The 26,905-nt window shown below is 41.5% G+C and overlaps 1 protein-coding gene across 15 annotated transcripts in view; it reads left to right on the plus strand.

Moving 5' to 3' along the window:
- UTRN (utrophin) overlaps window positions 1-26,905 on the plus strand; it is a 567,675-nt gene that overhangs the window by 466,316 nt on the left and 74,454 nt on the right. For all 15 annotated transcript variants that reach the window (XM_053290644.1, XM_053290686.1, XM_053290679.1 and 12 more), the window contains 2 exons: window positions 7,913-7,974; window positions 10,486-10,560. In XM_053290644.1, the coding sequence (XP_053146619.1) occupies window positions 7,913-7,974; window positions 10,486-10,560 (137 nt within the window). The remainder of the gene's footprint in view (window positions 1-7,912; window positions 7,975-10,485; window positions 10,561-26,905) is intronic.

Here is a 26,905-nt window from a genome sequence, read left to right on the forward strand (position 1 = left end):
TTTTTTAAAGGGAGATATTGTGCTGTGCCACCAGTTGGGCACACAACTTAAGAGGGTAGCTCTAATTCCAGAAATACATTGCAACCTTCAGAATAATTATAGACTCATTGGATTGAGCCATTAACAAATCAATTTGAATAATAAAATGCAAAATAAATTAAATAAAAGCAAAATAACGTGGAGATATATTTGTGGGCTGACCAGGGGTATACCTGAGGAATTATCACTCACACTTTAATTTATATTGTCTGGTAAAATGGCTTGTGGTTTACAAGAACGTGTCCTGTAACTCAAAGTCTGGATTTCCTCTCTGTAAAAGTACCCCAGAAAACTGCTAAAGTTTGTTCGAACCCTTACCCTACCCCCAACTGCTAGCACTCATGCTAACGGTACCCCAACCCCAACTCCCAGGCTAACGCTAACCCTATCCCCAACACTAATACTCATACTTGCACTAACCCTAACCAGTGTTATCTCTGATTTTTCTCATCCGTGTGTGTAATGAGTTTTGTTCTGTGCAGCAGTATCAAGGAAGTCTGTGCACGTACATTCGGATTGGGTCCTTCCTGATCAACCTGAGTGGGATCTGAAATTAACTGAGCGGACATTAAGAAAGGTTTGAGCACGCACACACAGCTTACAGGGCACACTGACCCTAACCCATGATTTTTCATTTTCTCAAAACTTAATGGATTGTCCCAGAGTTTCCCTTTTTTTTCCTTCTTTTTTTTTTTTTTGCTAGTCTGGTTGAGGACTGGAACCTACCTATGAAAACAGCATGTTTCTATCTTTTGTGCCTTGGTCTTGGAGTTTCATGTCTGTCTGTCAGTCAGTCAGACCCAAGCAGCTTTATATTATAGATGAATACATCTTAATTTATAAATATGTAAAAATAGAAAAAAATCATATTATAAATCACAACCAGAAATACTTACTCTGCTAACATAGAATAGCTTACTAAGAGCATGTTTTATAAAGTAATGTGTTTATATTAGTCATGCTCCAGTAATGTTGGATTGCATTACACCAGCTTTTAAAGTATTTACTTCACATTGGAAATTCTGCATCCAAAGCATAATGTTGAGGGGCATAAAGACTCGGGAGAAGTGAACAGTTGAAGAAGAGTGCTAGGAAATGGTAGCCATAATGGTCATACCATAATAAAGCCTTGTCTATTGATCACTGAAATATGCTGTACAGTTTCCGTCTTTGATTTTAACAAGAAAGCTTGCCTGAGAACCGCCAAGTACCAAATCTTTATTTGCTGCCAGGATCTTTGCACCTGTGGCTCTGCAGAGTGTAATGAGTTTCTGCGTATACAGTTGTAATAGGCGAGATGGTGTTTAAGATAAAATCAAATTAGTGGGAGACAAGGCAGATGGTGGCTTTTAAAATCCAATATAGGAATGTTCAAAACACATTATTGCCTTGTTGCAGGAAAGTAGAAGACATCATTCAGTAATTCTGTAAACAGAACAGTCTGCAGATAATTTTAGCTTTTAAATTTCCATGTCAAAGGAGAGCAAATGAAAGCATACCCTTGGAATGGGATCAGTTAGCAAAAGGGTCTATAATGCAATAGAAATTCTGTCTAGATCTCTCCCTATGTATTTGTCCAAATTGCACTATAATATAATCATGTAGGTCTGTAACTCTGTCATAGATCACATGCTTTGCACGCAGAAGGTCCCAGCATCAAGTTGATAACGAATTGTTTAATTCAGGCCTACAAATAAGTATATAAAAGTATGTATCAAAGTATAATTCAGAAAAGTTTGGTTCATATCCCTAATGGAGTATAGAGCCAGCAGGTTATTCAGAGTTGAGAAGCCTCTTGGTAACAGAGGCCAAAGTCAAGAGCGGGAGGCCCCCTCTCAAGAATGTGGGTTGAGAGGCCCACCAGAGATAACAGGTACCAGGAGTGGTCAAACACACGGCATTAGCTAAATTCCTCAGTCAGCAGGAAGAGGGTCTTGCTGGTACGAAGAGATACCATAGGGATTAAAGTTGTCATAAAAGCCAGGTAGTAACCCATCTTCTCAGGCTCTAGATGACACCTCTGAAATATGTAAGTTTAATAACTAATAACGTGTATTAATCGCTTTGTTGATATGCTTGTATGTTTGAGACCTATAAAAACAAGCCAACTGTATGGCTCACGCATGCAGTATCAGCCAGATGCTCTCTGATGATATTCGTGCCTTTCATGACATGAAATAAAAGCCTTTTTGAGCAATGCACCCTTGTTGTTTGACTCCATTCAGTTAGACAGCAAGTATATTGGCGAGAATTTAGCCTAATCCTCTTTGTTTCTGGCAAGACGCCCCATTCCCTATCCACGATAGGAGGATGAAAGCCAGTGGCTGAATCAAACAGGAAGGCTAGATTCTAGAGGTTTTCCCCGCAACAAAGTCCTGGAAGATCCAGGCATAAAGGTCGCTTTCTGAAACCCTGGAAAGCTGCTGTGAGTCTATGTAGACAGTACTGAGCTAGATGGAGCAATGGTGTGTCTGAATAAGGCAGATTCATCTATTCATATATGTATTTTTGTTAGAATAATTAAACTGTGAATAGACTACATTTCATTTTATTTCATGTGGGTGGATATTTCTATTTTTGGCCTGCTTTGCCAGTTGAATGAGATTTTTTTTCCTAGTAAAGAGCCAAATGTTTGTTATAACTTTTTTAGATGACTGTGAAAAACAAGGCAAATACTTAATTGTGAATTAAGTTAAATTTAGGATATTTAAAAACATCAGAGATTGGGCTTGTGACTCTTGACATGCATGGGCAGCTTTACAATCCAAGATATTAGCTCTTCTGTTCATTGCACAATTATGGCAATATTTTTGTATGGGTGTGACTGTGTCGAGTCACTGATTGACATCTGGTGCATCAAGCTGGGGACACAGCAGAGAGGCTGCTCTTAATTGAGCCAGAATCTTCCCAAGCAGCAAAATGCTTGCGGTGGGGAGGGGGAGCAATTTTTGCTTCCTCCCTTGCCCCATAAGGCTCTTTGCCTTGCAGAAATATGTCCTTGAGGCTGTGCAAGGAAGTCTGCTTGGGAAGACTCTCGCTGAGTTAAGAGCACCAGGCTGAATCCTGCTGCATGCTAAGATTGCTGTCCTGGATGTCAGCCACTGAAAATAACTCCAAAACTATAGCATATTGATCACCTTTCCCATTTGAAGGCATGACTTTAAAAAAATGTTTTGTTAAAAAGGCATTAAGGTGAAGTGGGGCAGATCCGCTATACTGGAGAGGCAAATGACTCCAGTAAGAGGAGAGGCAAATGAGTCCAATGAATGCTTTTTTTTTTTTTTAACTGCACAGTGGTGTGGTTAAAAAAAAAACATGATTACTTCAGTCATGAATGCAGTAAAGCTCCAAAGCATACATGCTCCCTCTTCCCCTTTATCCTTAACTTCTGAATTCCAGCTCTAAGGTTGCAACTGGCTACTTTATATTGAGGTGGTATAAGGGAGGAGAAAGAAAGTGAACGAGAGCATGTATGCATGCTCATGTTCATACCTAGAAGATTTTGGATTGAAGGGGAAAGTGTCAAAGTTAGATACTGTATTGGGTTTTGGCGCTACATAAGAATTAGTTTTGGGAGGCACTGTAATCCTTAAAATGATTTCATAGTTTTGCATTACATTGCACTAATTATTAAATCAATCTGATGCCTGTAAAATATATCAGGGTAGGATATATTGATACATTGTAATTTATTGATTTTTTAATAACCTTAATTTTTAATAACCTTTTAAATTTTTTTGTAACCTTAATCAGCCTTTAAAAAAAGTATTTTCCTTCTTTGATTTAAATTGAGTAAGTTTGATATTCATGCTAGATTTGTGACATGCTTTGTACAAGCAGAGGAGAGTTAAAGTTGCAAATCCTCAGCAGCAATGTTCTCTCTGATTTTTTTCATCTGTTTGCAGAATGAGTTTGTTCTGGGTGGCAGTATCAAGGCAGTTTGTGTGCACATATATTCAGAGTGGGACCTTCCTTATTCAATCTGAGCAGGATCTAAAAATAACTGAGCAGACATTTAAAAAAAAAAAAAAGAGGGAACACTGCTCAGCAGGTATATATTTCATTCAGTCCAAGGCATTCATTTACTACAATGAGATTATACTGGTAAAAACAGTCACCTGTTCTGTATATTCAAGAATTATGCTACAATAGTACTATTCTTTGGGAAGATTTGTATACCTAGAAAGGGTACAGTACAAGTAAATTTTCTGTTCTGAAACATTAAAAAAACTAGGAATTTTTTGTTGTGAATCATAACTCCTTCATTATTCTCTGAGTTTATGAAAACATTATATCATAGAACTCAAGCAGAATGGTATTACAGGAGACCCTCATTATCTGCGGTTTCATGGATTGCAGTTTCATGTATCTGTGGATGGATCTAAGAGATCCAGTTTCTTTATCAGTGATGGGAAATATTGGCAGTTTTTGCTTATCCGCCATTCCTGAGTGGCCAGAATTGACTACTGACGTCATTTCCGGCCACCATTTTATGCCTCTTTTTGTTTTAAAAAATGTGTTTTACATTTTTAGCAATTATCGCAGAGACCAGGAAGGTTGTATATTAAAATAGGTTGCATATTTCAGATCACTTTGATATTGGTTCTTTCTATGCATGGTTCTGATTTAGTATACAGACATTACATTTACATTTGTCTAGAAATTCTGTGTGTATATTAGTCCCTAATTATTGTATCTGGAAATATCACACAGAAATACAAAATTTGTCAATTACAAATAAAACCAATTTTAAGCCATCTGGGTCAAAATTCACTGGCCACTTTTCCAGTACGACTACTTTTAAAATTAATTGGACTTGTAAAATATTAAGGATGTTGCTTGCTCAGCTTCAGTAGTCCTTTTTAGTAACACCCCCATAAAAGAACTTCCTAGTAGAGTTTGCCCTTTTGTTTAGGAATTGCCTTTATAGAGTATGAGCACAGATTATTTTCGGAGGTTCAAGTTTAAGTAACATAAAAGAATATATTAAATAGTTCATTAAACAGTTTCATTAAATAGTTCTTTAATTTGCTAATGTGTAGGGTCATTTAATAATCTTAAATCTCAGTGGGAGTTTTGAGGGGTTTATATATCACAAATCCAGTCAAATTAATTTTCTACTTAATCTGTTTTAAATTTACACAGTGATATGTGGCAGGAATGAATAATATTCTAGACCAATAATGTTTGGAAATGGAACATGACAAATGGACAGCAGAAAATGTTGAAAGTTCTGTGAACAGCCTACATTTCATCTTACTTATATGGCTGAATGCACAATATCTTGATGGGTTAAATGGTGGATAAAATTGTAATATTCATTGCATTGAAATGCTCTAAGAGGGCAAATGTAGCAGTGCATTAAATAATTACTGTACTTCATGATCTTTAGCATGAGAAAGTTAAAGGTCTCTTTTTTTATATTGAATACTTGCTAAGTTGAGATTAATATGTATACTGATTTTTGAGTTGCAGTTTATGTTAAGAATATCAGAAGAAAGTTCTGCATTAAAAATGAAATCTCAAGGTGTATATATATATATATATATATATATATATATATATATATATATATATATATATAAAAATAAACCACATTTTATAACCCACCCTTCCTCCAAGGAGCCCAGAGCGGTGTACTACATACTTAGGTTTCTCCTCACAACAACCCTGTGAAGTAGGTTAGGCTGAGAGAGAGTGACTGGCCCAGAGTCACCCAGCTAGTTTCATGGCTGAATGGGGATTTTAACTCGGGTCTCCCCAGTCCTAGTCTAGCTACTACACCATGCTTGCTCCATAAAGAAATATTCCATTTCTTTAAAGAAATCAGTGCTGAGTTATATGATATAACATACTTGGACTTCACTAATTTACTGAACTTGTTAGGGCAACTGTTCATGTTGAGCTAGAGAGCTTACCCACAATGACTAAGGCAGTGACCTTCACTGGTTATGTGGTGGGGACCAGCGGCATGTGCCAGACCCCCATGCCTTCTGTCGCAGGCCTGTGCTTGGCCTAGTAGCATCACCAGCGGTAATGGGAGAGGGTGCATGCTGAGGGTGCTTGGCAGGCACCTTCCTGTCTTTCCTGCCTCCTGCCACCACTAAGAAGGTGTGGGGGAGGGGATGTGCCCCATCAGCATGGGGAGAAGCAAGTCGGGGGCAACCAGTGGGGTCTGTGCAGGCCACACAATGAAGAACACTGGACTAATTTTTTCCTCGTCACCCAGAAAAACTGATATTGTGCAGTAGAGATTACTATGCAAAAAATAAATAAATCTGAAAGATGTTTGTGCATCCATCTCTCTCTCTCTCTCTCTCTCTCTCTCTCTCTCTCTCTCTCTCTCTCTCTCTCTCTCTCAAATCTTACCTTGCCTTTGTTAAGCTAGTTCCATACTAGCTATCAAACTGAAGTATGGTATTCACCAAACACATCCTGATCACTACAGAAGTCTGAAAGGGAAAACGTTTGGTAAAACCTTCCTTACAAAACAGTGCTCAAGGTGTACTAAAAATGATTAAGATGCTTCTAGACCTCCTAGAAAGCTGAAATTTGGCGTACATCTACCATGGAAAACCCTGACTTGTAGAGAAGTCTGAAAATGGGACATATTTACCCCAAGTCAAAATATAGGGCATGAATTCTGTCTCATAATAGAGGCCAGATATCTCAACAAAGAGCAAAGCAAGCTGCATAGCGGATGAAATGTTGGGATATGATGGGTCATTGCTTGTATGGAACTTAGTTTTGGGAGATATGGCACTTCCCAGGTAGAATCATCTTTGCATACAGAATGTGCATGTTTAAAGTTCTCATTTTAAGAATGAGAAACTAATACTTAGGAACAAGGGCAGCCAAGTGTAATTTTTGGTATTTATGTAATGTAGGAAATATGCAAGGGAAGCGGGGGGTGGGGGGGATGTAGAAATATAGATATGATCTAAAGAGCTAATCTAAAGGTTTTGTGCATGCCTAGAGGAATTTTTGATACTTTACAAACAGCGGACTGCCTTGTTATCACAAATTGCCCGAGTTTCAAAAGAGGGTTGCAATTTATTATTTAGGATTTTAAGATGTTTATTTTTAAAAATCCTCTTACAGTAAATATGTTGAAAAATATGCAAATAGAGACAAAATAATAGTACCGAAATTACAGGAAATTATCTTAAAAACAGTTACAACATACTTCTGTAAACCAAAATGAGTAGCATAAAATACTATAAGGCTATTCTTAGGAGCAGCCTAGGCTGCTTGTGTGGAGCACCGAGATCACTCCCAGTCCTGGCGCTTCTGCCCAGCCTAACCCATCTCTTAACCCCGGCCTTTAGCCAGAGTTAAGGTGCAAGCGTGCCCTTAACCCTGAAGCCAGGGTAGTGTGTATGCTCGGGTTGCACTCAGTCCGAGCTTACACCAAGCCAGGTGGCAAGAGTGCCCAGCTGAGGGAGGATCCCTCAATGCACTGTGCTCCTGGTGCAGTGCATTGGGGGATGCTGGAGAGCATTCCTGCTCCGGCTCCCTGCTCTGCTGATCGCCACGATGCCTCTCGTGTACTGTGGTGAGTGGCAGAGCTCTGAGGGAATGGGTAATCATGTGTGGGGAGGCAGGTCGGAACCTGCCTCCCTACCAGCCCTCCCTGACTCCGGGTAAGTTCGTCATGTGTATGACCTCTATATGTATATGTATTTATTATCAAGGGCTACTGCTTGAGACATGCTGATTAGAACTATTTAACTAAAGATAGCTAGTTATTCAGCCCCTTGCCAAGATACCTGAATGTTAAAGCTTTCTATTACCAGTCATATATAACTTAGCCAAAATATGTAGGTTTTTTCCTTTTTGTAACTGAAGATGTGTGTGATTCATTCTCTTACAGTCACCAGACACAAACTACCTGCTGGGATCACCCTAAAATGACAGAACTCTTTCAGTCATTAGGTAAGTGAACTTCTTTGTTAAAGGAAATTGGAAAAATGCATATCCAGTAGACTGACTGAAGTACATATTGCTATATACAGAACCACAGTGCATTGTAGATGACACTATACTTGTGATAAGTGGATCTTCTGAATATTTTGGATTAATCATTGGATAATTGAATAACATTGAACAATTGAACATTGAATAATTGAACAATGTATAATTAAGAATGTGATCATGCAATGTTCTGACAAGAGTTCTGGGGTACAAAATTGCAGTTTGTACTCAGATTTTCAGATGACCCACTTGCCTTAAACATAATGCAGTTAGGCCAAGAAAAATGCATCCAATCATAATGGTTGAGGAGAGGAGAGCTGGACTTGTGGTAGCAAGCATGATATGTCCCCTTAGCTAAGCAGGGTCCACCCTGGTTGCATATGAATGGGAGACTTGATATTCCCCTTAGGGAATGGAGCCACTCTGGGAAGAGCATCTAGGTCCCAAGTTCCCTCCCTTGCATCTCCAAGATAGGGCTGAGAGAGATTCCTGCCTCCTACCTTGGAGAAGCCGCTGTCAGTCTGTGTAGACAATACTGAGCTAGATGGACCTATGGTCTGACTCAGTATATGGCAAGTTCGTACATAGTGTCTTTTCCAAATCTTAAGTATTTTCACTTGAATATCAGGCTGTAATGCCAATATCAATGTGCATGCTCTATATTGTGTAGTGAAATTATGCTCTAGTAGATGCTTACACTGCACATCCTTAATAATACAACAAGTTCATCTGTTACTAGTGCAAAACTTTAAAACCTGTTTAATGAAAGCAGTGATGTATTGTGCCATCTACCTTTTAAGAATGATATTTTTGGTAATATCTATTTTCCCCCCACATGCATAAATCAGCACATGAAAACATGGTTCCCCATGTTATCAAATATCAGCTTTAAAAGTAAACATGCTTGGTGGAGTTCTGAGGCTTAGAATACATTGCAGCTAACATACATGCAATAAACCTTGTCCTAAAAAAGGAGTAAGAGCTGCATTATGGAAAGAGATGTAAACAACTCTTAAATACTTGAATATTATCTCTAATTATTGCAAGTATCCTGTTACCTAAAGTTCTCTTTAGATATTCTTCCAATTACATGGGTGCCTCTTACTCATGAACACCTATGGTATGGCTGAGAGAATATTTAAATTGCCCAGACTCTTAGGCAGGAATAGTGCATGTGGACCTCCTTATCTGCAGTTTCAGTATCCACAGTTTCACGTGTCTGTAGTTGGGAAAATGACACCTAACCTCGACATATGTGGGGGGAGGGACCATGTTGACCTCACATATCCGCAGGTTGGGGAGGGGGGCAGAAATGACTGTGGAGGTCATTTTCGGCTGCCATTTTAGAAATTGGAGCCCCAAAATGTCTCCTGTCAAAAACAAAAAACAACCCCTGTGCAATTTTCAGCTGTTTGGGGGGTACAGAATGACTCCGGGTGGGGGCAGCAGAGCAAGGTAAGAAGTCCCTCCTGTGAAAATCAGGCAATTTTAGGTCATTTGGGGGGCACAGTGCAACTTGGGGGGAGTGCCAGAGACTGACACCCCCCCATGAAAATCAGCTGATTTTCAGCTGTTTGGGGCCAAAAATGGCTGACCAGGAACCTAACCCCCGTGAGCCCAAAGGGTTTAATGCTTCTGTATTCACAGTTTTTATATCTGCGACACAGCCGCAGAACAGAACCCCCATGAATATCGAGGTTCACCCGTATGAGTCTTTCCCATAGAACTGGCACCCATATGTTTGGATTAATTTAGCCTACCCATGCAGAAACAGCTTCCAAACAGATGAAGAAACAGCTAAACAAACAGGATTACTAGCCACTCTTTCTACAACATTTTGCTTGAGTTGTGTGTATGTTCAATGTATCTCTTAAACTTCACCTTTCAGTCATTTTCTTTATTTGGTCTGTTTGGAGAAGAAACACTGGCTGCATTCCAAACAAAAGGTGGTTCTGGCAAGGCGTCTCTCTAGGTGCCTGTCAGGTCATTTGCAAACCAACATTAAGCAAGTTTATGCCAGAATGTGTGGTGTGCCCTCCTCCAAAAACCTGTTCAGGTGATTGCCTCGGTGATCACTCTTTTCACAAAGCTTTCTTTGACTATAGTATACAGGGAGACCCCTAACATACCCTAACCAATATTCACTCCTTATCAGGAGCAGGGACTCCTGAAGTCTTCAGGAAATTCCTGAAGGAGACCATCTACCAGTCTCCTCTAGTCTAAGGGTATGTTCTTAAAAACATGTAATAAAAACTCCCCTCAAACATGGATTCACGCTTTTGCCGGAGTTTTGCCCCCTGGAACAGCCATCATCCTTGTCCCTTTCTCTGCCTTTGTTTTGTTTGTTAAAAATAGAATCAATTACATGAGTACTCTTTTTTAAAAAATTGATTGTAATTAGTTGATGACTTGGCAGTGAAACCAGTGTTTCCTTAGAATATTCTAACATTCCTAACCTCTGCTGTTTTTCAGCTGATTTGAACAACGTGCGTTTTTCTGCTTATCGTACAGCCATCAAAATTCGAAGACTACAAAAGGCATTGTGCTGTAAGTTTCCATTTCAGAATGAATTATTTTCTATATAAAGTAGGCTGAAGAGAGGAAGTGGGTCTGGCCTGAAAAGTACTTCTACCACCATAGACAAATCTCTACTTACAGATGGTATTTTCTTAGGTCATATGTTGTTTCTATAAATGAATATAGTTAATGGAAGGGAAAGCGAGTTAGTACATTGCCATCTCTCTCTCTCTACCAAAGTTCAGGATGGGAAACAAAATTATACGTGCTATCTGAACCATTGTGTGGAACAGCAGTGAGGAATGGTAGGGGTGGGGAGAGATATATCATTTGCTGGAATAGAATACTGAGAATAGAAATAAATGAACAAAGCACTCGTATAATATAGACTGCATCATTTCAAACTGAAGATTGTATGCTTGAATGCTCTCTCATATTAAAACAATAACAAAATCTCCCAGTACATGTTTTGACAGGGGTGGTCCATTGCGTGCATATTATTTATCTTATTTATCTAATTTATTTATTATTGAAAATTGCTTGTATACCTTCTCCTCCAAAGACTCTAGGCGGTGAACAAGAACAAGAACAATAGCAATATTTTTTTTTTAAATAAAGGGTGAAAAAGTTAGGTCTTGAGAAGGGCCTTGAAAGCCACCAAGGAGGGGACTGAACGAATCTGGGGGGAAGAGTGTTCCAAAGAAGAGGGGCAGCCACAGAGAAGGCCCTCCTACAGGCTCAGGCACCATACACTACACCAGTGCCCGGGACACTGAGGGCCAGTTGAGAAGACGTCAGAGGACGAGATACAACTGGCTGAGAGAGGCAATCCCAGAGATGTACAGGTGCTAAGCCCATAAGGGTTTTGTAGGTGAGAACCAGCACTTTAAATTGGACCCGGAATTGAACAGACAACCAGTGCAGCGACCATAAAAGAGGTGTAACACTATCAAATCTACGGCCACCCATGAGGACGCAGACCACTGCATTCAGGACTCGTTGAAGCTTCCAAATCATTTTGAAAGGCAACCCTAGGCAGAGCACCTTACAGTAATCCAAGCAAGAGGTAATAAAGGCATGAATTACTGTTGCCAGGGCCTGCCGGTCGAGAAAAGGCATTATGCCAAAATATTATGAGAAAATATGCTGAAGTTTCAGCATCTCCACTAGTTTTCTCTTACATTTTGGGCACAATTCAAATTGCTATTTTGCAGCCATGTAGTCCTAAATTATTTGGGCCAGCATACTTAGAGATTTCCACCTCAGCTGTCTTCTGCCACAATCCTATATATTAATAAAAGATACATGTTCTGATACTCTCTGCAACAAATCACGGACTTCATAAGTTTGCCTCTCAACTAGGCATGTAAGAAACGATTTACAAATAAGCCTGGTTTTCTAAATGGTTAGTATATAAGAACAGCCCTGGTAGATCAGACCTAAGACCTAGTCCAGATTCCTGTTTCACACAGTGGCCCACCAGATGCCTCTGATAAGGATGTGCATAGAACCGGCAGGGGCCGGTTCGAAGGTGGGGGAGACACACCTTTAAGGGCGGGGGAGGGTGCACTCCCCCCCCCCCCGCTGCATTTCCCCTGCCGGCGTTCTCTTCAAAACCGGTCCAGCGGGGGCGGCAGCGTATCTCCCTGCTGCCCTGTTCCCTCCTCGGTGTGCAAGTGACTGGAAGTACCCCGTGCGTGTGCACACATCAGTAAGCAAGCGCAACATGCGTGCGCACGTACCCACTGTGCACAGGCGCACAGGGTACTTCCAGTCTCTTCCAGACTGAGGAGAGAACAAGGCAGCAGGGAGGTATTCTGCCACCCCACCGGATTGGTTTTTAAGAGAGTGCCAGTGGGGGAAATGCGGCCAGAGGGGATAGGTTCACCCTCTCCTGCCCTTAAAGGTGTCCCGCCCCCCACCTTTGAACTGGATGAGCCACCAGCTGTTCGAACATGTTTGGAGGCCTGTAAAAGGGCCTCCGAAAAGGTTCATCACATTCCTAGTCTCTGAGAAGCCCATAGGCAAGAGGTGAGGGCATGTCCTCTCTCTTGTTTGTTACTCCCCTGTATCTTATATTTAGAGGCATCTTGCCTCCGAGGCCGGACGCGGTCCATAGCCATCAGACTAGTACCCATTGGTAGACCTGTTCTCCATGAATTTGGCTAAGGCCCTTTTAAAACTGTCCAAGCTAGTGGCCATTGCCACATCCCATGGCAGAGAATTGCATGGATTAATTACATGCTGTGTGAAAAAGTACATAAGAACAGCCCTGCTGGATCAGGCCCAAGGCCCATCTAGTCCAGCATCCTGTTTTGCACAGTGGCCCACCAGATGCCGCTAGAAGCCACAGGTAGGAGTTGCGGGCATGCCCTCTCTCCTGCCATTACTCCCCTGCAACTGGTACTCAGAGGCATCCTGCCTTTGAGGCTGGAGGTGGCCACAGCCCTCCGACTGGTAGTTCCTTCTGATGGTCCTAAATTTCCTGGCCTTTAGTTTCATGGGATGACCCCTGTTTCTGGTGTTGTGAGAGAGGGAGAATTTTTTTAATCTATCCACTCTCTCTACTACATACATAATTTTAACACCTACATGTTTAAGGAGGAGAAATTCTCCAATTAACCTTCCCACCTTCTCACACTAAATTACAGGCACAGACATTGCCTCAGAGTTGGGGAGGAGCGAAGTATATTCACTCCACTGCTTCGCCTATCAGTGGGAGCAAAGGTCCGTGCTCCTCTCCGGGAGTCCACCGGACCAAAACAAGCTTCCAGCTGGCTCTTTCTCTCCCAGCCAGGCAAGTGGATGGGCCACCCAATCCCTGGCCTCCCAAGGGGCCTTTTCCTCCAACTCCACCCCCTTCACTAACATTTCCACACAGGGCTGCAGCTGTGGGGCCGACATCATTATTCCATCTCCACCACTCTTCTGCCTCTTGGGCTGTCCCCGCCCATCCCATAGCAGCTGTTGCCCGCCTCTCCAAGCACTTCCTGGCTTCTGCAAGGGAATTTCTGGGGTTGTCCCAGCAACCGGTGCCCCCTGCCTCTCTTGGCACACCACTGTTTGACTGGGTAAACAACCCTGTCTCACAGAGGAGGGTAAGGAAGCCCAACACACCTCTATCATGTCTCCCCGTAGTTATCTCTTTTCCATACTAAAAAGCCATAGAGGCTGTAGTCTTGCCTCCTCTGGAAGAGATCATCAAGAGATTTGGTGCGGTTTCTTGAGATGAACGACCTCAGAATGGTGGTACATATGCTGGTAATCTTCAGGCTGGATTACTACAATGTGCTCTATGTGGTGCTGCCTTTGTACTTAGTCCTGAAACTGCAGTTGGTTCAGAATGCAGTGGTCAGGTTGGTCTCTGGGTCATCTAGGAGAGACCATTTTACTCCTGTGTTAAAAGAATTACACTGGCTGCTGATACATTTTGGGCAAAATACAAGGTGCTGTTTATTGCCTATAAAGCCCAAACAGCTTCGGCCCTGGGTGTTTAAGGGAATGTCTTCTTCACCATGAGCCCCATTGCCTGTTAAGATCATATGGAGAGGTTCGTCTCTGGTTGCTGCCAACTTGTCTGGTGGTTACTCGGGAACGGGCCTTCTCTGTTGCTGCCCCTGGACTTTGGAATATGCTCCCTGTTGAAATAACAGCCTCCCCATCTCTGGCAACTTTTAAAAATACACTCAAGACATATTTATTCACCCAGTCTTTTAATTAGATTTATAGTTTTAATTTTAATGTGGGGTTTTAAATACCTTTACCTTTTTAATAATGGTTTTAATTGTTTAATTGATTTAATTTTTAAATAGTTTTAATTGTAAAGCACCAGCGATGCAAGTTTTGGGTGGTATAGAAATATGTTAAATAAATAAAATAAATAAGGAAGGTGCTCTAGGCCCCTGATAATCTTGGTTGTCCTCTTCTGCCCCTTTTCCAATTCTACAATGTCCTCTTTAATATACAGTGACCAGAACTGCATGCAGTATTCCATATGTGGCTGCACCATAGATTTGTTTAAGGGAATTATAATATTAGCATTTTTATTTCCAATCCTCTTCCTAATGGTCCCTGTCATGGAATTTGCCTTTTTCACAGCTCACTGAGTTGAAACTTTTAATGAACTGTCTACCATGTGACCCCAAGATCTCTCTCCTGGTCAGTCACTGACAGCTTGATCCCCATCAGTATGAAGTTGGGGTTTTTTGCCCCAATATGCATCACGTTACACTTGCTAACACTGAACCTCATTTGCCATTTTGTCACCCATCACCCAGTTTGGAGAGATCTTTTCGGAGTTTCTCACAATCTGTTTTGGATTTCAGTACCCTAAATAATTTGTCATCTGAAAATTTGGCCATCTGGCTGCTTAAAAAGCTTAGCAAGTTTTTTACACAGCATACTCATTGTGGCTTCAGCTATTTTATTTTATTTTTATTTATTGCATTTGTATCCTGCCTTCTTTCATTATGGTTCTCAAGGCAGCTTTTATTTATTTATTTATTTATTTATTTATTTATTTATTTAGTGCATTTTTATACCGCCCTAACCCAAGGTCTCAGGGCGGTTATATGGGGTTGCTAGGTAGAGTTTTGCCATTGGGCTGATCTCTAAAGAAGCTAAATAATATATTGCTTTGACAAAAATATTTGAAATGCATTGGGAACATCCATAAAAGGAATACTTGTTGCAGCAACTGTCCTATCCTTTTCATGTTCCTTTTGTGAGTTACAGCATTTTGGATTCTCCTTACTATTGGTTACTAGGTGGTCAGCTGTCCACGCAGTGACTGAACCTAGAACTGCTTAGCTTCAGCAAGGTGGCTGTATCATGTGTCCCCAGACCATTCCCTGGGACCTCCAGGCAGGTTCTCAAGTCTTAGATTATAGAATAATCCTCAGGTCATAGGTTGATTAAAACCTTTTTAGGGTTTAAAAACAGGTAGTGCAGAAAAGAACTCCAAATAAAAATCTTAAAATACAAATCTTAAATCATGAAATATCTCATTTAATAAAATCTGCACAATAAATTACATGGCAAGAAGAGATGATGTCTTTGAGCCACAGTATTAGAATATTGTATATTCTATATTGAACTGTATTGAGGGATTGTAGAGAATTTTTGGATTAATGCCACTGAAGAAGGATGAGAAACAGCCGACACGTGTCTGGAATATTGTGAAGAACTATTAGACATCTTTCTGGAACAATTAATATCAACTCACAGATTTTTAAGAAATATCCATGTGGTTTATTAAGGACATCATACTGACCTTGTTTCACACTGACTGGCATATTCATTTTTAATAGTATATTATTATTATTATTATTATTATTGGACTGAATTTATACACTTTTAATGAAAGGAGATTGTTTTTATGTATGTATGCTCTTAACTTTGCCAAATTGCTCCCTTTTGTACCTCAAAACACACTTCCTGAATTCCAGGCTGTTCAGTCTAAATCCTTCCAATCCCAATCTTCCCATATGGCACTGCCCCAGAAAGTGGCAGCACAAGAAAAGTGGAACTACCAATGCTACCGATGTGGAGAGACAAAGCCAGTTTTTCTCATTGTCCTGCATGGGAGGTCACTTGGAAAAGTTGCAAAAAGTGGGGACACTTTGCTAAGGTTTGCAAGTCTGCTGCCCACCCCATTACTGATTCACCATATTATAAGGATGAGGCAGCTGAACCGGACTGTCTTTTAGTGTTATAGAGGCAGAGCCTTCTCCACATTGTCAAGTTAAATTAATGGCCATGAAGTGCAGTTCCTGGCTTATTCTGGTTCTCTGTACACTATCATTTCCCATCTCCTTTACCAGAAATGCCTCACTACATCTCATCTTCACTTGCAGCCCTCAGACATCCACCTATGGGGATATGGAGGTTCCCCTGTTACCATAAATGGATGCGTCACTGCTGTGCTGGGACACAAAGGACATACTGCGGAAGTGAAAGTGTATGATTCACAAAAAAGTAGTCTCAATATTGGGCTGGAACCATCAGAACGATCTGTGGATAGTGTTCTACCCAAATAGCATGGCACCCTGTAACAAATGATGGAGCATCCATATGCTGATATGATTGCTAATTTCTCAGATGTATTTGCTGACATTCCTGGCACTGCCATACATTTCAAACATAAAATTCAAATGAAGGAAAATGCAATACCTGTACAACACAACATGAGGAACATACCCATAGGATTGTACCAACCACTTAGAGGAGAGCTCTTAAGAATACAGCATGCTGACATCATAGAACCTGTTGATCCATCAGAGTGGGTCTCTCCCATTGTTCTTGTGTGGAAATCAAATGGTACGCTTCGAATGTGCATAGATTTAAGGCATGAGAACTCCAGCATGGTAGTGGATTGTCATCCATTAGCTAATATCAATGAAATGCTGCTTATTCTGAAAGAGGCTTCAGCGTTCACAACTTTGGAATTGTCTTCCAATTCCTCTGCTCAAAAGTTCTCGCAAATACACAGCCTTAATGATCACAGAGGGTCTTTTTCAATACAAAATACTGCCCTTTGGATTAGCCTATGCAGGTTCAGTATTTCAGTGAATGATGTGTGCAATTTTTGCTACTATGGATGGCATCACTTACTTTCAGGATGACATTTTAGTGTATGGCAAAACCATTGAGGAGCAGGATGCTAAAATGACAGAAGTCTTAAGAAAACTCCAACAACATAGACTTACTATCTCTGCAAATAAATGTCGGTTTTGCACACACACACTCTGTGACATACTTGGGACTAGGGGTGTGCATGAAATGCTTTGTTCATATCCCAGGGAGCAGGGAGGGGTACCTTTAAAAGGAGTCAGTCTGGTCATTCCTGCTCCTCTGTTGAGCCGCCCCACCACAGCACTGTCATTTAAATCTAATTTGAAAACAGCAGCTGTGCTGCTGTCCCCTTTAAACTGCCACGTAGCACTAATGGAATACTGCTCCCAGTAGCCCTCGCGCGGCGTCGGCATGCATATCTCATTGAAACAGAGCGAGGGCTGCTGGGAGCAGCATCCAATCAGCTCAGCTCACTCAGCGCAGCAGTTTAAAGGGGGCGGTGGGGTGGTGCAGCAAGATAGCAGCTCAATGGAGGAGCAGGTAAGACCTGCCTGCCTCTTTTAAAGGTACCCCTCGGCCCTCACCGAAACATTTTGGCTGCAGGAGGCCAAATCGTTTCAACGCCTCCCCAAAGGGGCGCCAAAATGATTCTAGTACTTCCCTACTTGGGACACACAATGTTTCAGAGTGGTGTATATTGCAAAATAGACTTGATGAAAGCTATTCGGGAAGCATCGGAGCCACACAATAACTCTGTAAGGACTACTCTAAATTTGTTAAACAATTTGCCTCCAAAGTTGCTCCATTGCATTGTCATCTTTAAAAAAGAATGTAGCACTTAACTGGGATGCATCTTGCAAGGCTAGTTTTCAGACTATTAAATCGGCCATAGCTGAAAGCCCTGCTCTCCCTTATTTTGACACGAACAGGTACACTATTGTAACCACTGATGCTTTTGAATATGGTTTGGGTGCTGTCTTGACTCAACAAAAAAGGAAGTTATAGTTGCCTGTCTCCGGAGTGCTTACTGATTCAGAGAAGATGTATTCTATCTTTGAAAAAGAAGTTCTAGCATGTTTCTGGGCAGTGAGAACTTCAGGACTTACTTGTGGGGCAGACAGTTCACTTTATGGTCAGACCATAAACCCCATCTGTTTTATTTACTACTCGGAGATCAAGTCGAGCGTCCCTAAGAATAGCTGAATGGATCACTGGACTTATTTATTTTGATCCCAGACAGAATATCTCCCAGGTCTTCAGAATACAACTGCAGATTATTTATCTCAACTTCCACTTCCAGGCCAAGAGGAGCTCCAAAAAGAGAAGGAAGAAGTAATTGCACAAATAGCTTCATCCACTCATGGAGTGGATGAATGGAAAGCAGCCCTCAGTGCTGATCAAGTGCTTACTGGACTTAAACCTTACATAACTAATGGATGACCATTCAAAAACCAGGTGCCTGAACATCTTCAACCATACATGCATGTAGCAAGTGAGCTGTCCCTTCTCAATGAGCTGGTGCTGAGGACTAGTTGTTTGGTGGTGCCAACCTCCTTACAAGCAAAAGTGATCAAAATTGCCCATGAAGGTCACCTGGGTATGAACTTAACTAAAAGGCGAATCAGAGAAAGTTTTTGGTGGCCAAGTATGGACAAACACCTTGAAAATGTAATCCAGCACTGTATGGCTTGTGCTGTATCTGACAAATTGCAGAAGGCTTTTGTCAGCCCCTTGACTACAGTAGAGTATCTCAATGGTCTCTGGGGGAGACTCACTCTGGATATAATGGGGCCTTTTGATAAGCAAACCATAATGCAAAGATTTGTTATAGTGATGGTGGATTACAGTTCTGGGTGGCCAGAAGTTTCATTTGCTGACAACATTACTTCAGGCAAGATGTTCATGGCTGCAGTTTTTGCAAGGGGAAGTCTTCCTAAAGAACTAGTTACTGGCAATGGGACACAGATTACCTCATTTGAAATGGAGTTATACTTGAATAACCATGGGATATAACACAAGACTCTCCTTGTACCATCCTTGAGGGAAAGGCTTAATGGTAAGCATGAATAGATTAGTGAAAGAAAGTTTACAATCTGTGAAACTCAATTTGCTTTTTGCACTACTCATTGTACTACAGGAAAATCACCTTTTGAACTACTGAGAGGACGCAAAATTGCCACCAAACTTACATAATGGCAACAACTGATGGGGCTTTCTGTGCCATGTCACCCTGAGGATGCAGAGATTTGTTGTTGGGTAAAGGAGAAGAAGCAAAAATATAAATTGTATGTAGATCATAGACAGGATGCGAAACAGAAAACATCTCAGGTGGTGGACTTCCTTTGAGTATGGCTTTCTTATAGCCATGTTCCCAATACTCTGGACCAAAACAAGTAGTCAAAATCCAAGGAGATTCTGTCCTATTGGATGATGGAAAGAAATGGAATATTTCAAGACTTTCCAGCATGCATGCTATGAGACGAGGGAAGAGAGTCTGATTGCAAGAGAGGAACTGAAGAGGAATTTGATCTTGATCCAGTTTTGACCTCACAGATGTGGTTGATGAAAGTGGTGGACAGTTCTCGGTACCAGAACAACAAACAAACAACAAAACCTTTAGTTTTACATACATAATCTAAATAAGATTTATATGTGTGTATGAGGAAACAGCTATAAAACAGGATTGTATTAGTGTCAATTATTGCGGGTTATGAGTTGGATCAATACATAGGAATCAATGGAGGGTTATAATTTATTATTCAAGTTTGATTAAATGAGATACTTCATGATTTAAGATTTGTATACTAAGATTTTTATTTGGGGTTCTTTTGTGCACCACCTAATCCTCAAGTCATACCATTTTTGGCGGGAAATGGATACAGGCATGTGTTTCCTTTCTTAAAACATAAGAAACCTAATTGAGGAGGAAGAAGCCCTTCCAAGCTGACCACCATCCCTCCTGAACACTTTGGCTCCAGGAATATTCCCAGATGAGGCTTTTATTATTGTTGTTATTGTTATTCGTTGTTATTATTTAACACACTTCTATACTGCCCAAAACTCACATCTCTGGGTGGTCTAGAACAAGCAAACAAAAGGTAAAACATTAGTTAAAATAAATGACAACAAAAAAACTTAAAACAGTAGTTAAATAAATGACATAGTAAAAGTTAAAACATTACAACAATTTAAATTTTAAAAGAACTCTTTAAAATCATGTTAAAACTGTTAAAAAAATATTTAATTAAAAGCCTGGGTAAATAGGTGCATCTTTAAAGACTTTTATAAGTTGTCAGAGATGGGGAGGCTCTTATTTCAGCAGGGAGTGCGTTCCAAAGCTCTGGGGCAGCAGCGGAGAAGGCCCGTCCCCGAGTAGCCACCAAATGAGCCAGTGGCAACTGCAGAATGACCTCTCCTGATGATCTCAGTGGGCGGTGGGGTTCATAACAAAGAAGATGTTCTCTTAAATACACAGGGCCCAAGCAGTTTAGGGCTTTATCGGTTATAACCAGCACCTTATATTTTGCCCGGAAACCTATCAGCAGCCTGTGTAGATCTTTCAATACGGAAATAACCCAGAGACCAACTTGGCTGCTGCATTCTGAACCAGCTATAGTTTCAGGACTACACACAAGGGCAACCCTACATAGAGTGCATTGCAGTAATCCAGTCAGGAGGTTACCTTCATATGTACCACTGTTCTGAGATCGTTTATCTCAAGAAACAGATGCAGCTGGCATATCAGCCAAAGCTGATAGAAGGCACTTTTTTTAGCTAGTTTCTCCACCATAATGGAGGGTGTGCATTCACACATTGGCTGGATTTGTGCTGAAGTCCATGTGAGATATTGGGGAGGACTTCACAGGTTTTTCATTGCGGGTTAGAGCCTAGCCTGATTTATGCCCAGGGTAAAAAATTCCACTTTTTGTGTTGGTTATTTTTTAAAAAGCAAATTTGAACTTGCAGTAAAGCCCTGCAGTAAACCCATGATAAAGCCTGCTGTCTGGGAAAGCTCCAGGGAAGGTTGGCTGTCTAGCTAGGGATGTGCCAAAACACAATTCAGGAGCTGAATCACTGAATCTTTAAAAATGAGGGCTTACCCACTCCTTTAAAGCAGAGGAGAGCAGTTCCACACCTGCTCCTCCAATTGCCAACATCACCATATTCCCAATGCTCTCCCCACCCCGGATTAACTGTGTGCCAGCAGACTGTCTCCCAGCTGCCCCTGCGCCTGAAGCTAGCACACACACAGTCTCTGCTCATGCACTCCGGCCATTTGCATGGTGACCACGCAAATGGCCAGCGCATGCACGCAGAGATCATGTTCATGCCAGTGTTGGGCACAGGAGCAGCTTGGAGACACCCCTCCAGTGTGCACTTAATACTGTGGGGGGAGCGCCAGGAATATGGAAATGGCAGCAATCAGAGGAGGAGCAGGTGCTTACCTGTCTCTTCCACTTCAAAGGGGCAGAGGGGAGGCCCTCATTTTTAAAGGGAGGGATCATGCAATTTGGCACATCTCTATATCTAACACCTAAAGAACTTTCTCTATGTAGCTTTTGGAATTCCAAGTGCTCCCTTCTGAAAAAACCAGTTGAGCTGGAAGATGAAAGGATCAATCGTATTTTGATATGAGCCAGTCCCTGCTGGCTAACTGTCAGGGAGAAAGGCTTGTAAAGCCAATCAGAGACAATTACATTTTAAGCTCCATTTTACAGGAAAGTAAAACACCCTTCACTCAACATCAATTTCAAGCATTTATACTAGGCAATCAGTGCCTTTCAAAGTCTCCAAATTGTTTAGCATACCTAACCCATAGGATAGCGAAGTGGGAGTTATCTTCTGTAATTCGGTAGGTATGCACAAACCTCAGTATGTGCATATTTTTCTCTCAATATGCACACACCTCTAATTTTTAACAACTAAGTTAATTTTCTTCAGTCTTGTAGAGGGGTGTGTGTGTGTGTGTTGATAGATTGAAGCTGTATTTTCTGTAATTTTATGCGTTAGCTAATGTGAATTCAGGAATTACACTGTTGTAATACAAAATGGATATGGAAATCTGCATGCAATATGGAGAGCCAACCTCGAGAAAGTATTCTGCTTGAGGTTGGTTGCAGATTCTTGAACTTTGAACAGATCAGTTCCAGCATTTCTGGTAACAGGCCCGTCCAGTGTAGAGAGTTGGTCTCTACACTGGTTAGCTTCACTCACTTTCTCTGGTGAAGTAGAAGAGCACTGGAAGGCAAATGCTACAGGAAAGAAAAATGAAGTGGCAAAAACTAGTGAGAGATACTCAGACACTCTTCAGTAGGTTAGTAGTAGCGCTTATTATCTTTAGTTGTTTTCCCCCCAAAACCTCAATGTCTGCATGTTCACAATCTAGCTGACAAGTGACTGGAAGTCTCTCTAGTGCTGATGATGTGCAGAATGTCTACAAATGATTCCGCTGAAAAAATGAGCTTGGTAATCTTTCTCACCAATCCAAACATTCTTTTTAATGCAGTTCCTCTGAGACTGATATGCTAAGTTCTATGTGTGTTCTTTTTAAAAAAAACTTTTAAACAGCTTTGAAAGTAAAATGTCTTTTTGCCTCTATACAGAAATAAGCTGTTATAGATGTACTAGGTACTACATTTACTTAATTCATAATTTAACAGTATCTACGTCTTGAGAAAACATTATTCTCAACATAATAAACGTTATGTTTAGGGATGATTTGTTTATTCATCCCTAAACAAAATCTCCCAACAATTTTCAATTTTCTGCCCTTGCTTCCCTCATTTTTCGTATATGGATTTCTTTGTGTGGAGTAAACATTATGTTTTACATAATAAGAAGGTAGGCAAAGCAAGTTAAAACATCTCCAGAATGCTATTAATTTTAGACAGGTAAATTTGGGTAGATTAATTTCTTAAACCTCTTTCTTAGGTACCACCCAAGCCAACCTGTCATGTAACTTCCATTTAAGAGGGGAAATAGTTTCCTATAATTTAAATGCAGATAGCCTCTAAAGGTGTCAGATGATATAACACTTGAGAAACGATAATGCACTAAGGCAAAGGGAATGTCAGATTGAATCACTTGAAATAGAGGGTCATCATCTGTCTGTTGGATGTGACAAATTGCTGTCACAGCTTAACAGTGGCAAACTCTGAAGGCCTTTTGGGGGAAAACTGCAAGGACAAATCTGAAGTTTGAGCCTTAGAGCCTCTGCTGACATAATGTTCTTCAGTAGAATGCTTCTCAGGTTGTAAATGTGAAAAACATTAAGTACTGCCTGTCTGTCTAGTGAGTAGGAAACTACAATGATCTACTGGATCCTGTTATAGTTGGTTTTAATCCATGTATATTAACATTTCCAACACAACATTTGTTATTTGTATATTTCAGAGGACTGTTTCTTTCTATTTCCTCTTACTGCATGTAGTACTTCATAACCATAGGATTGAATTGGCACTGTCAAGTAATAAGCATGGATGTATTGATACAGATCAAACCTAGGGCCAGATAGCATTTGCTAGTAAAAACAGGTGGCATGTTATAAAGTTTCCTTGCATTTCATTGTCATCACTGTTGCAGGCTTGCAGGGTTCAGCTTACTTAAGCTTCTATGATTTAATAGTAGCAACCTTTACAAAGTTTTTAGACTTTGTATGTAAGTGGTGATTTTTGAGCAAAGCTACAGTATCCTTATCGGTACCTGTAACCATCAAATAATTGACCCAGTAGTTACAGGTTGCAAATTGTTTTGCAACTTTACAAAATTGCCACATCTGTCTTCCTAATGTATTTTGCTGTCATCCTGGTTGATTTTAATGGGTCTGTTGAAAAAGACAATGATTAATTTTGGAAAATAAGTTGCCTAAATATGTATTATTTTTCCTTTTGGTATGATACCAAAGATTACACAAAACCACAATTTTGCTCTCTAGATTGCTGTATTACCTATAAAGAGTAGATACTATTTGGGAAAGAAGAAGTTAAATTGCAGTTTTGAGGTTCATATTCACGTGTCCACAAATCTGACAACTTTCCAAGGTCAACCAGCACATCTCCCCTCCATTTAGCTCACACTTTCTCTGCTCTTTAGAAAGGTAAGAAACGGGTGTTGTCTCTGGTACTCTTTATCTTCTCCAACATCCATTGAAGTGAAATAAGACCATGCTCCTCTCTCCAGCTGCACTGCACATGCCAGACGACTCAGGTAGTATCCTCTCTTTGCACTGCAATTTGGAGAAAGTAAGGAACAACAGGGGAGATGCAAGATGTTGCTTACCTTTTCTAAACCATGGTGCAAATGAGAGAAATCTCTGTCTTTCCCTCAAGCCCTCTGTGTGTACAAGAGGGCTCAGTGAACAGAGGTCGTCTTTCATTTCTGCCAAGATATGCAGAGATAATACAGAAGATTACATGAATTTATACAGTTGAACCGCGATATCCACAGATTTGTTATCTGCGGATTTGTGTATCCGTGATCGGGTAATAGACACCCAACCTCAGCATACACAAAAAAAGTGGGAAGGGGAACACTTCAACTTCGCATATCCGCAGGTTGGGGGTGGCCAGAAATGACTGTGGAAGTCATTTCCAACCACCTTTTCATGTTTGAGAGCCTCAAAATGGTTCAGGGTTTTTTTTTTTGTTTTTTTTAAGGAAGGAGGAAGAAACAGTGATTTTTGGCCGATTTGGGGATATTTGGGGTTACAGCACAACTTGGGGGAACAGCAAAGTGTGATAGGCAGCTTCCCTCCACATTTCCCCCAGACATTTGATGTTTTAGCAATGTTTTCCCCCAACTGGGAACCTAACCCCCAATTCCCCATTGCTGCAACGACTTGATATTCACAGTTTCCATATCTGCAGTTGTACCATGAAACGGAACCCCTGCAAATATTGAGGCCCTCCTGTATTAAGCTTTAGCTGTTGGATATGTTATTTTATTGCAGATTACAGCATTATTATTTGAGACTGGAGCTGAATTCATCTAGGTGTCACTTGCTAGCGTGAGATTCTAATTGACATATTACTTTCAGATCTATATACAAGGTTTTGTTAGACTAGAAATTTTCATCTGAGCAATCATTATAATATGCCTGAAATATAATAAATTTAATTTAAAAGAGAGATGGGGCTGGTTCACATGTACAGTTTAACTGGTATTTCACGCTAATTGGAGTTAAAATCCCTAATTCCAATTCGCACAGCAGACGTACAGCTAACCACTGTTAGCCTAACTGGAGTGGAGGGAGAGGGGAGCCCCTACCTGCCGCTCGGTCTCTCAGTCCGATCCCATCGCAGCTCTGTGGCCAGACTGTGGGCACAGCATCACCACGTCAACTGCTTGGCCGCGATGGGACACAATTTCCAGCAGGGTGTGCCTTGTGAGATCAAGCATTTTCTGAGCGTCTTGTCTGCTGTTAGCAGAGGAAACACAGTGAGAGCCCTTTAAATGCTCTGCAATGCTAGTGCATCTTCTTCCAGCCATGACACCCCCACAAGTGGCACCACACCCTGAGAGCACCACTCAAACTTAGCACTACTAAGGCCTGGGTCGGACAGAGGTTTCTTTGAAAAAGTATCCCAGCTGACCCAAGACTGTCCTCGATGACCTGCCCTGTTCATGAGCCAGCCTCTGTGGGCATCCACCCCCAAAAGGGGAAAGGGCTGGGCAGCCCTTCTGCACTTTAATTTGTTAAAAATAGAACTTGGCTGCTCTGGAATCCCTTCAGGGGTCTGCCTTTCAAGCCCCGGCAATAGCACTCTAACGCAAACCATTTGTGTGGATGGTGCAAGTGGTGGGCTGTGGAGTGGAACCTTCAAGACATTTGAAACTCCTGGATCTGGAGGTGTGATGATTCCCGGGAGTAGAGAGCCCCTGTCACCTGTGACCCGAGTACGGCTCGTTCACACGTTGGGCCCATGGGTAGGGGTGCACATCTCTACATTGGCGGGTGGATTGGCATGGCCCATGGTTTGGCATTGGCTTTGTGGTGGTCACTGAGACAGGAGAAGCATTTGCACAAATGCCCATCCCTGCAGCTTGCCAGTGTGAAGCATCCTCCTTCACTCCCCTTAGTCTGCCACTCTCATGAGAGTGCAGTCCAGAGCGGGGGTTGCCCAAGCATGGTTCCCAAATTCATGAATGGCAGCTTCCTCTCCAGCAGCAGCACTTGCTTGCAGAGATTGTACTAGTTCTCCACAGACAGTTCTTCCCATGAGCAAAACCTTGGGAGTAAACACCCCACCCCCCCAGGGGGAAGGGGCTATGCCTCCCTTCCCCACCTGCACCTGGTTAAAAATAGAACTTCGCTGCTCTGGAATACCTTCCAAGGTCTGCCTTTCAGATTCCTCCAATTGCACCCACAAAAAACCTTTGGCATGGACAGTGCGGTTAGCGGGCTGCAGAAAGTCCTTCTGGCTATTCAAAATTCCCGAGCCAGGGCCAAGGTCACAGCATATGTAGATCTGCAGGCTCGGAGATTCCTGGGAGTGGGTAGCATTGGTTTCAAGCCATCCCAGGATGGCGACTTCACACATTGGGGACTGTGGGTTGGGGCGCATATTGCCACATTGGCTGTTGTGTTGACAGGGCGCTGGGTTTGACAGTGGCTTGACTTTGGGCGTCAAGATTGGGAAAACACTTGCCTGAGTGCCCGTTCCCGCAGCTTTCCCACATGGAGCATCCCTCCTCATTCCCCTTAGACTGCCACTGCCACGAGATAGCAATCTATGGAGTCATGGGCTGACAGTTCAGCCTGCGACAAGAATACCATCGTGTAAATTTGTCATTCGTGAACCAG

This window comes from Hemicordylus capensis, chromosome 1 (assembly GCF_027244095.1).
Source record: "Hemicordylus capensis ecotype Gifberg chromosome 1, rHemCap1.1.pri, whole genome shotgun sequence".
Lineage (NCBI taxonomy): Eukaryota > Metazoa > Chordata > Lepidosauria > Squamata > Cordylidae > Hemicordylus > Hemicordylus capensis.